General features: G+C 37.7%; 1 protein-coding gene across 1 annotated transcript in view; it reads left to right on the forward strand.

Moving 5' to 3' along the window:
- Positions 1–16,554, forward strand: part of MGAT4A (alpha-1,3-mannosyl-glycoprotein 4-beta-N-acetylglucosaminyltransferase A) — a 144,991-nt gene that overhangs the window by 43,568 nt on the left and 84,869 nt on the right. Inside the window, exons 3-5 of the mRNA XM_074965240.1 lie at positions 7,580–7,747; positions 10,861–11,001; positions 13,673–13,806. Of these exons, the coding sequence (XP_074821341.1) occupies positions 7,580–7,747; positions 10,861–11,001; positions 13,673–13,806 (443 nt within the window). The remainder of the gene's footprint in view (positions 1–7,579; positions 7,748–10,860; positions 11,002–13,672; positions 13,807–16,554) is intronic.

A 16,554-nucleotide genomic window follows, 5' to 3' on the forward strand; every position in this document is an offset into this window, starting at 1 on the left:
TAGCCTTGAGTGACACACTGTGACAATACTGGAATTTTATTGTATAAATAAGAAATCTAAGAAATCTCAAGGTAAATACAGAAAAGTCACAGCAGAGTTCTCTTACAGTATTAGGGCTTGCCTATAAAGGGAAATTGACCAGAATAGCTACTGTGAATTGTGCTATTCTGAAATAGCTCCCAATGAGGGCACTCTTATTCTGGAATTTTAACAGTCTTATCGCCTATAGGTGACTATTATAAGCCATGTTCTTTGATATTTTTTTTAATTGAGAAATTTCTTTTTTTTGTTTTGTTTTGTGAGCAGGGATTTTCATATACCACAGCGATTACTTCCCTTCCATGTCCTTACGTGAAGTTTTTTCAACAGAAAACGAGCATTTTTAATACATTGTGTACACCAGATGCACCCGATTTCTGTGCATTGGAAAATTTCCTAAAGCTGGGTCAAAAAACTTACTTCCAGGCGTTGCATAGTTGGATAACTCTTTGTGTAATTAATTCTTTCATGTGAGGAGTAACAAATTGATTGAGCAAGGTAAAGTAGTTGAAGACTGTAGCCTACATTCATAATAACAAAATGATTCTGTTAGGTCATCTTTGACCTCAGATTGAGATTTTGTAAAAATGAGCTTTTATGAAACCTAAGACAAATGCAAATATTTTTAAGAGTTAAAATATATATTCTGTGGAAAGAGCTTTGTAAAAATATACTCCTCTACACTGTTTGCAGCATTCTACTAGTGCATGGTACTAAATTGACACACAAGCAACTGGACCCGTCTTCATTGTCCAAACTCTGGGGAAAAAAATAGACAATAAAAATATTTTAACTGAATTTAAAAAATATATCTTCTACCTGTTATTGGTGTGGGGTGATAATCCCCATAGAAATGCCTATAAAGAAATAAAATAAGAGTAGCATCAGTTGTGAGGAGACTTGTTCTTAAAATATGAATTTTAACTTGACAATGCACTTTTTAAATACAGATTGGTAAACTTCATATTAGCATTTCAGGCTAGATGTCACAGTGGTCCCTTCTGGTCTTATAGTCTATGAATCTATGAAATTTGCTGTGCAGATTTTGTTAAGTATTACATTAAGTGTGGTTCCATGATTACATTATGCTGGAAACATGGGTAGGAATTGTTTCAAGTACCTTTTTACTTTCGGTTCTGAAGTATTATGTCTACAGTTTTGTTTTTGAAGAAGACCCATGCATCTCACATAAGAATTTGAACTCCACTGGAAAAGGTTCAGTTTGAGTTTTAGTAGGCATAGCAGTCCGAGAGAATTAATGTAGCAAGGGCTGTGATTTTTCTGAGGATGCCTGCTGACCATCTCCTACTGTACAATTTGTTCTGAAAGCATGTGTTTTAGTACTCAATCAATTAAAAAACCTGCAGGATGACAAAAATGTCAAACATTAGATGAATAAGGCTATTGACATCTGTTAAATAGACCAATTACTTTATTTTGATTCCTTGTTTTTACAGGGGAAAATTCATAGATTCATAGATATTTAGGTCAGAAGGGAGCATTATGATCATCTAGTTTGACCTCCTGCACAACGCAGGCCATAGAATTTCACCCACAACTCCTGCGAAAAACCTCTCACCCATAAATAACACAGCTAGGGAAATATATATAAATTAGATGCAAACCTGAGGTAGCAAAGTGCAAGACTGTTTTACAGCCACATTCTCTACTGATACTTTCATGTTGCAAGTAATATGTAGGGTTTAATTCATTTTTTCAAAATAGGTAACTAATTACAAAAAGGTATTTTAGATCTGCATAGCTCATTTTTTTTAACAAGATATAAATGTTCATAACAAATGAATACAAAAATTGATATGATTGGAAGACTTTTTTGGATCTTCAGATTTACCAGTCCAGATTGAGGGATTGCTGGTTTTTGTTTGAAATTGATGGACAGCAGCATTAACAAAATTGTAATCAGATTTTTGAGAACCAAAGGCTTGTTTCTCACTCCTCTCTTTTTCAGATTGGTCTTTTGCCTCCAATAGAGAGACATTCTTCCAGGATCTGAAGACTTAACTATCGCCATCTGACTGACCTGGAGTATAAGGCTAATAAAAACATAGCAATGTAACCCATTTCTATATATTTGTTTCACTAAAGTATTGCTGAGTCTGCTTGTTAGTTTTGAATCCTGGAATCTGTTCCTCTTAAAGGGCTAGCATTTGGCAATTGCCCCTAATGGGACTCATCTGGCATTGTACACAGGTAAATGCCAAATGCCCACTTCCTCCCTACTGTCTTCTTGTGCTCCCCTATTTAAGATTTCATTATATTTTTAAAAGTGACCTTTATGGTTGCAAAAGAAACCTTCAAATGTGAACTCGGGTATAGCAATAATGTAGTGCTGTTATCCTGAGCCTGCATAGAGACTGAAACAATAACTTGGAAAGGTGTGAACTTCCTCTGCTGGCACTACATTTAATTGTAACGTCCATCAGCTTTCTATTAAATACATTTTCCCCACCTGGGGGTTTTTCACCTTCCTCTGCAGCATGGGGCATGGGTTACTTGCTGATTTAAAACTAGTATAAATGGTGGATTCTCTGTAACTTGAAGTCTTTAAATCAGGATTTGAGGACTTCAGTAACTCAGCCAGAGGTTATGGGTCTATTACAGGAGTGGGTGGATAAGATTCTGTGGCTTGCAATGTGAAGGAGGTCAGACTAGAGCAGTGGTTCTCAAACTTTTGTATTGGTGACCCCTTTCAAACAACAAGCCTATGAGTGCAACCCCCTCCCCTATAAATTAAAAACACATTTTATATTAAACACTATTATAAATGCTGGAGGCAAAGCAGAGTTTGGGAGTGGAGGCTGACAACTCATGACCCCCTGAGGGGTCGTAATCCCCAGTTTGAGAACCCCTGGACTAAAGGATCATGATTTTCCCTTCTGGCCTTAGATTCTAGCCTGTCCACACCTACCATGATGATAGGAACCATGTGCTAACCATATGTATACATGTGAACCCTATGTGAACACAATTACAATTTTTGGTAAAAGCAGTAGTGTAGTCAGAATCTTATACTTTTAATTGTATCTTCTGCACCCTTGTTGGTAGATTTTTAAAAATACTAGAATACTTCTAAACAGTAATGTGAGAACTTGTTCTTAAACAACTTCCTGCTGTAGTTGTAGCACTGTCTTTAGTATAAAGACTGTCCAGTTATACTTTCTAGATTTCTTTGTAGGATTCCTACCCTCAAGACTGGTGTATCATGAAACCTATGATAGCCACAGGGGCTGCAACTCTACTCATTGTATTATGGAGTCTTTTTCAATGTACAGTTACAAAGGTTATTCTGCAGTAGTTTGTCCATTTAATCTAAAAGCTATTGACAGCTTTAAGAACTCTGAAGCTTTATTCTTCAACATTGTAACATTACTGCAGCAGAGTGACTTGGGCGAAGTTTGGAGAGAGTTTTAGCCATTTTAATGTTCAGACTATTTTTCATTTGAAATGTTGATATTCAGAGCTTTCTGGTCGTGCAAACTATTAACCTACAATTTAGGCTGCTTCTGCTACAGTATTCAGATATTCTGGCAGACATATATATAAAATGAAACTACACTGGTTTTTCTCTCCAGTTTTTCTTATTTTTTTGCTACCCCTTATTTTCTTATTTTTTGCTACCCTTATTTTCTTGCTAAGGGAAAAAAGACCACTTAACTGTCAAAATCATCAAGGGTTCATTTTAACACACTGGACTAGTAATAAAGAAAATATAACTTAAAAACCAGTGAAAAACTCACTAATATTTCCAGATTCTTCTTGGTGAGTTTAGAAAATTGGCATCTATTGTAAAAAAATAGCTTGCTAGCTGGCCGGAACTGGAACTAAAAAAACCCTAACTATATAATATAGAATGTGTGTGGGGCTGAGGCTGCAAGGAAAATGGACAGCATTTGTAGCTTGTGGAGTGTGTTCTTCTCTTGAGGTGCCAGTGGAACTCCCATTACATTCATGAGCACCACACAAGAATCAAGCTCCCAAAAGAGCATGTCTGGTTTTTGACTCTGCCTGTTTATGAGCAGTGCTTGGATCAAGAAAAAAAAAGATGGAGAAACCTAACTGCTAAACTAGCAGACAGTGTTAATTTTCCAGGAAATTCAGAACATTAAGACAGATTAAACATTTACTTTTAATTACTGGAGTTATGCTGGCTGAATGAAAACAACTGACAAAGAATTAAAACATTCAGTTCTTATGTAATTTCTCAACAGGAAAATCATCTCTATTAGCAGTTATTGAGTATTGATATTTTTATTTGATCCTTTTGGCTTCCAAAGCAAAGTGTATGGCAAAACATCAGCTTCACATTTTTACTGTAAAATGGTAAATGCTTCTTAAATAAAAATATCAAGGATCAAGCTGTAAAACTTGCAGAATTTTTGAAGACCAAATCTTCTGTTAAATTTTCTACTCATTTGCTGCTTCTCTGTACGGGAACAAATGGTGTTTTATTCATCAGATAGAGCTCTTTTGGGGTCCTTCCATCAGCTTTATGGAGGCTAGTAATTTGGTATCTCAATTCCTTCCTCTGTTTTATTAAATTATTGTAAGATTCAACATAAATAGAAGGAAAGAAGCATTCGGTAATATGGTGGAAACTTAAGTATTTTTTTCATTTAAGTTATTGATCCTTTAGTGACCTGTTTTTCTAACTTATTTAAAATTTAATGTTTTCTTTTTTGCTAAAATAATTAAAAATCTGAAGTTTTCCTACCTATTTTGGTACTGCTAACTAAGCAATAATTCTTATTTCAATTAGCTGCCTGGGTTTTTTGGTAGGAAGCAATGGACCATTGTGTGTATTATTCTGTGCAAAACAAACTGACACATATCAAGAGGTTGTTTGTGAACTGTGTTTTGTTCCTTCTTTTCTAAACACAGGGTATCTTAGCTAACTAATTATGTTTTCAAAATATTAAATGGATAATACATCCTAACTACAGAGAGAAAATAAATGTAAAATAGGGGTAAAAAAGGACAAAGAAAGAAATATAGTATAATCAGTCTTTAATGGAGAACAAGGGAAAGATGAGCAGTGCATGGATAGAGAAGGAATTGTATTGTATTAGTCTTTTAACAACCAAAAAGATAATTTACCTGCAAAACTTTAATTTAGTTAAGTACAGTTAACTTTGCACTTTTCAGAAGTTGGCATGGGAGATCACCACTGGATTACAGATGGATAGTTGGAACATCCATTTACTAGATAAAAGGGATTAAATGGATTGAGATCAGAGGTGGGGCTATTGTATGATCAGGTTGGGGACTTCAAAACAGGGAGCTGACAGGCTGGCAAGGTGAAGAGGGCAACAATGAAGGGAAGATGGTTAGCTTCTTGAGTGGTTGTGTCCTAGGACTCAGGATATCACTGAGAGGGTCTTGTGTTTACTGCAGCCCTCCTTTCTTTCTACACCTCAAAAAAAGGAAAAAATGTATGTGTATTTACCTACAAACACATTTGCTTACTAATACGAGTAGGAATCCACAGTTTTAGTCATGGGGGATTGCTGGTAACTTAGTACTAAAGGATTAAATAATTAAAGTTGAACTATATTGCCAAACTCCATTTATTCATTCATACAAATTATTCAAAAGATACATATCTTTTGCAAACTATTTCCAAATGCATGTCTGCTTCAGTCTTTTTTTTATGAGTCAGTAGTGCTGCCAAGTCTGATACTGCTACAGCTACACTAACTCCTCTGAATGATTCAAATAATAAATAGGTTCTGTGTTGTTTCACTCTGAAATTAAAATTTATCTGGTACTTTGGTCCAAAAAGTTTGGTGTTTTAGACTCTGCTACAAGAAGTGTCTGCATAATTACCACATCATTTAAATCAGTGGTTCTCAACTTTTCTGGATTACTGTACCTTTTTCAGGTGTCTGACTTAGGGTTCCCAACTTTCTATCTGCAGAAAACTGAACACCCTTGCCATGCCACACCATTCCCCTTCTCTGAGGCCACGCCCCCCCCGCTCCCTCCATCTCTACCTGTCTCTATCCGTCACTTGCTCTCCCCCACCCTTGCTCGCTCTCTCATTTTCACTGGGCAGGGGGTTGGGGTGTGAGGGTGGGTGGGTGAGGGCTCTGGGGTGGGGCCAGAGATGAGGGATTTGGGGTGCAGGAGAGAGCTCTGGGCTGGGGCAGGGAGTTGGGGTGCAGGAGGGGCTGAGGGCTCTGGCTGGGGGTGTGGCTCTGGGGTGGGGCCAGGGATGAGTGGTTTGGGGTGAAAGAGAAGGCTCCAGGTTACGGTGTTGGAGGGGGTATGGGCTCTGGGCTGGGGGTGCAGACTCTGGGGTGGGGCTATAAATGAGGGGTTCAGGGTATGGGACAGGGATTGGGGCAAGGGATTGGGGTGCAGGGGGGTGAGGGCTGTGGGTGTGGGTTCTGGGGTGGGGCTGGGGTTTGTCGTGCAGGAGAAGGCTCTAGGCTGGCTCAGGTTGGGGTGCAAGAGGGAGTGCGAGCTCTGGGCTGGGGGTGTGGGCTCGGGTGGGGCCAGGGATGAGGGGTTTGGGGTGCAGGAGAGGGCATGGGTAGGGGGTGGGACACAGGAGGGGATGAGGGGTGCAGGCTCTGGGCGATGCTTACCTGAGGCGCCTCCCAGGATCTCTCTCCACCTCCTAGGCGGATGCGCCACCACGTGGCTCTGAGTGCTGCCTGTGCCTGCAGGCACCACCTCCTTAGCTCCCATTGCCAATGGTTCCTGGCTAATGGGAGCTGCTGAATTGGCGCTGGGGGCAGAGGCAGCACGCAGAGCCCCCGTGGCCGCCCCTATGCCTAGGAGCTGGAGGGAGATGCCGGCAGCTTCCCAGGAGCTGCATGGAGGTGGGTAGGGAGACTGCCTGCGCTGCCAACTGGACTTTTAACAGCAGTGCTGATCAGAGCCGCCAGGGTCCCTTTTCGACTGGGCATTCTGGTCAAAAACCAGAGATGGGGCAACCCTAATCTGATTTTTGTCTTATGTACCCCAATTTTCACCTCACTTAAAAAAAATTACTTGTTTACAAAATCATAAATAAAATACAAAAGTGTCACAGCACAATATTAGTGAAAAATTGCTTACTGTCTCATTTTACCATACAATTATAAATCAATTGGAATATAAATATTGTACTCACATTTCAGTGTATGGTATTTAGAGTAATATAAACAAGTAATTATATGAAATGTTAGTGTACTGACTTTTCTTGTGCTTTTATATAGCCTGTTATAAAACTAGGCAAATATCATCTAGATGAGTTGATATACCCCCTGGAAGACCTCTGCATATCCCTGGTTGAGAACCACTGATCTAAATTCTTCTAACGCTGGAGTTAACAGGAGTATATTGCATTTAATTTAATAATTTGATAAAGGTTGTCCTTCAGCCTTCCACAAAAGAAGTTATTTTTCTACTTGTTCAGAGACTCTAGGCCCAAAGTTTGCAACAAAATTGTTTTATATAAGGACGTTATTTGGGGAGTGAAGAGCAGATGAAATGTTTTCAAAAGTAAGTAACCAGACATTATTTTTCCTTCTAGAAAAGCTGATTGCTTATCAACGGGAATTTCATGCTTTAAAGGAACGTCTTCGCATTGCTGAGCATAGGACCCTGCAGCGTTCCTCTGAGCTAAATGCCATCTTGGAGCAATTTAGACGTGCAGTAGCAGAAACAAATGGAAGTAAGGATGCATTAAACAATTTTTCAGGTACAAGCCATGATATAGGGTTTTTTTATGCTTAACGTTTTACGTCTCTAGATTACTGATGTCTATTGTATATAATTATTAAAAGAAAATATCCTAAAAAACCAAATGCTTGAAAACCATCCAACAGTGCATATAGCTAGTTTATATAAACATGTTCTTATCTCTGGTACCTCTCCCCCTTCCTTCATCCTCCTTTCCCTCTGTTTGTAATATCCACTCATTGTATCATATTTTAAATTAGATTGTAATCTCTTCAAGGACTATATACTTGTTCAAGTGCCTAGTAAAATAGGTTTGGGGTTTCTGGGTGCTATTCAGTACAGGTGATCGGGCAGCAATTTGTATAATATTTTTACACATTTTAAGCTAAAACTGATGAGCAACTTTAAAAAAAAAAAAGGGGGGGGGGGGGACTAGTAATCAATCCATGCAAAGGTTAAAAGTAGAATGAAATCCTCTTTACCTGCCAGGATCTGATTTGGGGAGTCTGTGTTTCTAAAGTTTGCCTTTTAAGCAATGCAAAGCATAGTAAATAGCAGCAAACATTTGTTAACCTTTTCTTCAAAACTAATAATTAAATATTTAAAAATAATTACCTCTTATTCCTTTTCATCAAATTATGAAGCAAATCCGCAAAATTAACAAGAGCTGTATATGGAAAGATTATTAGCTTGTAGCCTAGCACAAACATATTGTAACAGTTTTGTCACTGTTTCTGTTTTGAAATATATTCCCCTGACTTTGAGATTTAACTTGTCTCTAAAAAGTAAAAATTGCCAAAAATAATTTTGTTCCAAAGGACCTCAGTCTAGCTAATTAAACCAATACTCCCTGATTTTTTTCATATGAGAGATGTACACCTAAAACAAATATTATTTGAGGTCTGCTGTCACTTCCTAGTTCTACTATAGAACGTTGAAAAACTTCGACAAGTAGTGCCTTTTATAGAAAGATGAATCTACTCCGTATTCTACAGCTCATGTCTTAGGTCCTCCAGCCAGGTACTGATTAAAAAGTTGTCCCTCCAATATGTTAATGCCTCACTCTTCTGGATTTTAGGTAGCCACCTGGGATTCCAGGAGCACTGGGGACATTACTTTTTAAAATCTGCATGTAACATATCTTGTGATTTTCTTTCTGATGTGTACGTTGCCATTGTTAGCCATGTCATTGTGATATCAGCATTGGACTATTGCAATGCATTCTCCATAGTGGTTTAAGACTATAGAACATGTAGAAGCTAGAGATCATGCAGAATTGGAGATGTCCCTGAGCCATAAAGTTTGGATCTGGATCTTAATCTGAACTTTCACAAAGTTCAGAGATGGTTGGATCTGGAGTTTTAGTTCGTGTTTGTCTTTATGTAAAATGTATTGGCCTTTTTGTACAGAATGTTTGGCCGTAAGAAATCATATTATACGAGTTCTCCAAAGACTACACTGTCTTTTTTCTGTTCACTTCTTGGTGCAATTAAAAATAGTAATATATATCTTTAAAACTCAATATGGCTTCAGCATAGTTGCCTAAAAGATAGTCTCCCCTTCCGTGTGCTGTCCTGCCTTCTTAAGTCAGTGATGGTATTCTCACTAACAATCTCAGATTTGAACGAATGGTGGCAGTGTGTTTTTACTGGAGAACCTTCTACTCTGTAATTCACTTACCGCATTGGTTTGACAGAACCCAAGTCGAGACTTTTTGGGCACAACATAAAGACTAACTCTTCACTGTGACTTTTTCCTGGGGGATGTATGGGCTAGGTATAATTATTTTTAACATTGTAATTTTGGGATTGTTGCCTCTTATTTTGGGTTGACACTGGTTCACCAATTCTTGTGTTAAATTTAATGAATTGTAAATGTGCCAGAGATTACTATGATAGGTATATTTTAAATAAAATATAAATTCTCAAATCTATATTGTATTTGGTTAGTACCTCAGATCTAGAAGGAATCCAAATTGCTTTACAGATCTTTATCATTCATCCACCCTGGAATACATTTGGGTGAACTTCCACGTCTACTCTGCAATTGAAACTGCAGAGAAAATTTTGGCAGGAAGAGTGTAATCACTCAAATTGGAATTTAGCCCACACATCGAAGCTAACATCTCTACTCATTGCACTTTGTACAAGGGCCTTTTCAAGACTATAAGTAGTCAGGAGTTTAGTTTTAGATTTAATCCAAAAAAGGCATCTCCAGTTGTATAGGAAACACTGGTTCATTTCAACATCCCAGGAAAGAGTGATATCTACTGAGTCACCATCACTTCTAAGGTAGGTAGGTTTTCTTTGGAAGTCTCCCAACCAGTTTCTGACCTGATCTTTGAGATTCATGCGATCTCAAAGGTCAATATGAGGTGCTATGGCTTTTTTTCTAATTAAAAAAATTGGCTATGGTTTTCATATTTGATTTAAGAGAGTTGACACATACTGGCAAGGGAATTTCAAAGCTGATATTTGTTCCATTGTGGAAACATCTTTAGAACTGGTTTAACTTTCGTATTTAACTGTAGTAAATAATTTATATGCCTACTTTTGTTAGGTGTATCTGTTTTTATTACAAAAGGTATATCCAAATTTAATCCCTGGACCGTTGCACCATATACTCTGTGAAGTCCTATTTCTGTGCAATATATTTGGGTGCAATGTATGTAAAAATGTGCATGCAATTTTAAAGTTATTTATTTGAGAATTAAATTGTTGCTTGAGCTCCTGTGAGAATAGATACAGATTATTTTGAATGTTTGGGGTATAATAAGCCCAATATACTGTATAATATGAAGACACATCCAAGGTAAAAATTTATGGAGGATTCTGCTCAAGGTGAGTTATTTCCTCTTTGTCATTGGTCATAGCACATTGTAACTCACACGTGATGATGTATGATGTTCCTGTTTCCAGAAAGCTATGAAAAATCAATCTTGTTCATAACTCTTTTAAAAATTAAAAACAGAAAAGGTTTTACTTCTTGGTACGCAAATCTTAAAAATGGTTCCTAACTCAAACAAAGCATGAATGAATGATCAGTTTTGGAATTGCATATGATTTACTCCTGCATAAACATGTAGCCTCTCTGATTAATTTTCTTCATTATTGGTTTTATGTGTGTTTGCAGATGAAACACTGAAATTGTTAAAAGAGCTAATAAGCAGAAAATCTCTTCAAGTGCCGAATATCTATTACCATTTGCCTCATTTGTTGAAGAATGAAGGAAGCCTTCAGCCTTCTGTGCAGATTGGCCTGGGACGAACAGGCGGTATGCTGGCATTATTTAAATAATGTTTATATGTGTTATATGTAAAAAATATATAATATATATTGTATAAAAATATGTCTGAAGGACTTCCTAATTTTGTTTTGGTAATATCATAATTTAAAGTATTGTTTGGTAGCTGCAATTTTATATGTATATCTCTTAGAACTTGCACTGAATCCAAGATAAAAGGAGTTGTCTTCAGTTTTGCTCTTTACTGCATAGTCCCAGATCACACACTACCCCCGGTGCTAAGGTATAGAATAAAAAGCACTTAATCTGGATCAAATTGTTTTATCTTTTAATGAGATTTATGAAAATTAACAAGGCATGGAAATAATACAGGCTCTGAAACTACTTTTCTGACACATCCTTTGGCTACTCAGATATATAGGTAAATTGAGCATGGATTTAACAGTTTCAAAGTTCGTGTCTGGTGTTCCCACCAATGAATTCTAGTGTATAACTCAGAGCACCTGGAATTATGGGTACCTAATGATAATTGGCTTGGTTCTTTCCATAAAAGTTGGACCTTGGTTGGAGGAGAAAAACACGTCTACTATTAGACTACATATTTTTACTCTTACTGATTCCTTATACTTCGTAAATACAAAACAAGTGATTAATCCTCAAAAGTTCTGCTCCTTCATCAGTAGATCTCCACATAATTCCATTCTTGGAGCTGCAGTCCTTAAAGCAGATAAAGCCCAACCAGGGTCATATACTTGGAAGCATGTCTGCATGTCTATAAGGCATAAAGACCCAACATATTAATCCATATGTGTCTGTCTGCATTTTGATCTGGAGCTGCTGATTCTCTCATAATGGAAGCTTCCTTGTTTTGGTAGTAGTATTACAGTTAGTGTCTTTTTTGTGTTCTGTGCGTTTGATTCTGTCCTTGTTATAACAAGATGCATGCCCATATATCGATGTGCAGAATCAAGTCTTATATTCACAGTCACACCCACTAACAAAATGGAAATACGTATTTTACATGTAGGGCCCTTCTAAATTCATGTCCGTGAAAAATGTGTCACAGTCTGTGAAATCTGATCTCCCCCATGAAATCTGGCCTTTTGTGTACTTTTTCCCTATACTATATTAGGGGGGAAAAGTATACAAAAGTACACAATGTTTTTCAAACTGGGGGTCCTGACCCAAAAAGGACTGCAAGGCTATTGTAAGGGGGTTGCGGTATTGCCACCCTTACTTTCTGCACTGCCTTCAGAGCTGGGCAGCTGGAGAGCAGCAGCTGCTGGCTGGGTGCTGAAGGCAGCACTGCCATCAACAGCAGTGCAGAAGTAAGGATGGAATGGTAGGGTGTATTGCCACCCTTACTTCGGCACTGCTGCTGCTGGTGGCGCTGCCTTCAGAGCTGGCGTCCAGACATCTGTTCTCTGGCCATCCAACACCGAAGGCAGCGCAGAAGCACAGGTGGCAATACTGCGACACCCCCCCCCCCATATAGCCTTCTGACCCCCTCTTGGGTCAGGACCCCCAGTTTGAGAAATGCTGACTTAAGGGCTTTACATGTTTGTATTTTTCTGTTTTAAAATACATATTCATGCTTTCTTACAACACCATGAAATTTAAGGTTTAAATTTCTGAAACTGAAATTCAAGATTTTTAAATGCTATGACTCTGAAATTAAAAATGGATTGTGAATTTGGTAGGGCCTATTTATATGTATTTAACTAGCAAAGTGAAGGATTCAGACTTTCTTCCACCGGTTTAAGCCAACCATATATTATTTCAAAATTTAAATTGCAAAAAAAATTATTTAAAATCAAGGGTCCTAAAAACAGTAGAGAAATTAAGATTTGCTTCACCATCCTTCTCTTTTTCTGTTGTGCTTGCTGGATAGGCATTTCTACTCAATGCAAATTTAACATCACATGCCTTTCTAGGAGATCTGTAGTTTGTAAGCGCAAGAGGATGAGTTAAGAATGCCAATCAGCATTTTCAGCTCTAACCTGATTTTGTGTATTAAAGGTGAGATCCCGCTAAGTACAGCTGCTTCAGCACAGGGCCACTACGCTTCCTCATTACTGCATCCAATCCTACTCATCCCTTTTATTCCCCCCACCCATTCTGCTCCCAGTGGGAGAGCAGCTCTTTGTATTGGGGGTGGGCTAAGGAGCACGAAGATTGAACAGCCATGTGGAAGATAGGGATAGGTGGGTGGGGTTAGCATCAATGTGGTGGGAGTCAGAGTGATGGTATTTGGGGTAGTTTATGGGGAAGAAGAGGTTTTAATAAGTTTCTTCTGCAAACGTTATTAAGTATTTTAATAAAAAAAATACATAGATTAGTTTGTGAAAAACTGTTGTACTAAATTTGGAGACTAAACTTTGGAAAGGGATTTTAGTGTACTTTGTGTAAGTCTAAGTGCAACCTTAACTAACTGGTACCACAGTTGTATGCATCTTAACAATACATATATATTAATACTGTGACACTTTCAGCATTTGCTTTTTTTTTTTTTTTTTTTGGCTGGTGTGTTTCCTCTAAGAATTGATGTTGTTACTATTAATTGTATTCCCAAAGATACTGGTATGCTTTGAAATTGTTTTTGGTTACCGTGTTATCTCTTAATATTTTGAGTGTATTTCTGAATTAATGCTTTGTTATATAAAGACTTATATATTGATTGTGTTTTTTTATTTATTTTCAGTTTCAATTGTAATGGGAATTCCCACCGTGAAGAGAAAAGTAAAGTCTTATCTTACAGAAACTCTTCACTCCCTTATTGATAAATTGTCTCCAGAAGAGAAACTGGATTGTGTTATGGTTGTCTTCATAGGAGAGGTAATCACTTACGTGTTTTTACATCATTAGTATCACATAGCAGTTTATTGTGCAATTTCTAAGAATTGGTTTGAATGTTCTACAAGGACAAATACATTGTTATAGAAAAATGTTTTTGATTTTGTGGTGGTGCATGAAGAGGCAGAATGTATGGTGCATGTGTTATATTGAGACACATCACATTGAAGTTGTGTGAGAGAAGGACTTTCTGCTCAATAGAGAGAAGGTGGAGGAAGGTACAGGGGATCCATCATTTTGCAGATCCTCTGGTGCTTGCTCCCACTGGTGATGGTGGCATGTATTGATGCTGGAGAGCACTACTGCAGCTATTTGGGTGAAGTAGCCTCTGCAGAGATCCAGCTTGGTGGGGAGAATTCCTCTCTTGTACATCATCCAAGTGCCTGATCCTCCTGCTTTGGGTACTGTGCTTAGGATTTTGTCCAAAATGCATAACAGACTATTGACAAATGTTTTGCTGTTTTTATTTTTATGGACAATGTTTCTTCTGCTAAAAGATCATTATTTTTGAACCTTGTCTTTTGGTGGACACCATTCAAACAGGATTCACTGGAGAGTTTGAAAGCTGATTTATTGTTGCTGATTACACTAGATGTTCTAGCTCAGATCCTAAGGACAACAGGGTCCCATTCTCTCTTAGGAATGATTTTATCAGTTGCTGCAAGGGTTGAAAATCTCTTTTTAGAAATGTGTGCTTTCCCTGGCAGATTGTGGTCTGAGTTATAGAATCTGGGAGAGTTTATAAAGGACTTATTCTTACTCATCTAACTGTATAATTTACTCATGAAGCAGTGTGATCACCTCTGGGGCTCATAACCTGAATCCATTAGATATGGACAATTGTGAAAACTGTCTCTATTGTATGAGCCTACAATTGTACAGTGGCTCTATTTATTTTAACTTATATAAGCTAGAACCTTTCTATGAGTAAGTGCAGAGCCAAACAGACATGCAGATGGTTCTAGTTCTGTTATCAGAACACACTGAGAATTCAGCAAACTCTAAGGCCTCCTTTTAAAAGTTTTAGATTACTCGTCTTCAAATGTTAAATTAGAACAACTTGGAAGTCAATTCTAGGTCATATTGCTCTCCATTTTTCCTGCCTGTCAACCATGACCATCAGTCTGGATATTACATTTGGGTAGCTCTCAATCTCCATAAGCTGCAGAAAATGTCCTTGGAGCATCTCATGCAGATTGATAAGAGTGTAAGTGAAATTAAGACAAAAATTCATAGTGAATTTATTGCTACATGCATTTTTTTCCTGCATTATATTAAAGACGATAAAATTACTTCTAGTTAATGTTTTTCTCATTTCAATCTATAAAATTTAGACACTTTCCTTTTCTATTTTGTTTTGCTGGGGTGGTGAAGAAGAGGGATTGTTCTCTGCTCTGAGGATAACAATTATCTGATATCCACTCTTTTCCAAAGGTAAAGAAAAGGAGTCGAGATCTTGGTTCAATTCTCAGTTCTACCACAGATATCCTGTGTGACTTTAAACAAATCACATTTCCATACCTCTGTTTTTCATCTCTGAATCTGGGTAATAATTCTTCCCTTCTTCACAATGGTGATGAGGATGTGAAAATCATTCATATTTGTGAGGTGTTCCAAGATTCTGATTAATAAAAGCCACATACATGCCTGTAAATAAGCAAATTACAAAATTTAAAACTGCAGCTATACTTTCCCTGGCAGAAGAGGGCTGGATGTGGCTTCATCTGGAGTCGGTCACTGGTGACCCGTGTATCAGCTGTACTCAAGGTGTTGTTTAGGAACAACACCATGAACTTCTCACACTCATCCTTGTGAGTTGTTGGCTCAGGAGTGAAAGATTAGGCTGAGAACCTGAATCTGAATCCCTGGCATGTCTAAGCATAGTGTACTTGCCACTGTAACTCTTGACTGGCCTTGCTTTCCTTCCTTTCTTTTTTTTCCTCTTTCTTTACCATTCTTTTTGCTGTATTTTGTATTTTTCTTAAGATCCAGCTTCTTGTGGGCATAGTGTAAAATTTGCCTCAGGAAACTTTCCTTGACAACCAAAACTGTTTAAGAAATATTTCTCACTGAGCAAGCCAGGTATACTTCAACTTTTTGCCAGCTTCTGCAGGCTGGAATTGGTAGCTCTATTAGGAGTCTTGTTTGGTTATTTGAAGGATAGACCGCTACTGTTTAATTAAAAGCCTGATCTTGCACCACTAACGTCAGTGAGGATTTTGCCATTGATTTAATAGAAACATGATCAGGCTTCTGATGCACTGTTGGAAGCCTGCAACAAAAAACTTGTACAACTACATCTAACAGAGAGGAAGATGGTGCCAAATATAACAGCTTACCATCTGTGGTAATTATGTCTGTAGCTCTGGGTCTTTCACTGCTTATTGATTTTATTTCATCCAAATATCAGTATATGGCAAATCTAATTTTCCCAATCACTATACAGTGGCTATGCTGCCTCCACATCTCATTTGTCAGAAGTTTACTTCAGTAGCCAGAAGATCCTTTTCTGCCATTCCCTGACCCCTTCATTGTTTCTCATTTTTTATCTGCATTTTATTTCAAAATCTTTTCTAGATGAATATTTTATATTCATAAATGTAAAGGAATGTCTGGAGTTGGGATCATCCGTTCTTTATATATACCTGTAAGCTAGTAATAGAGCAGGCAGATTCAGAATCTTTGCCTCTTCCCAGTCCTGGGCTGCGGTTATATAACTAGTGAAGCCCA

Source organism: Natator depressus, chromosome 1 (assembly GCF_965152275.1).
Source record: "Natator depressus isolate rNatDep1 chromosome 1, rNatDep2.hap1, whole genome shotgun sequence".
In the NCBI taxonomy this organism is placed as follows: domain Eukaryota; kingdom Metazoa; phylum Chordata; order Testudines; family Cheloniidae; genus Natator; species Natator depressus.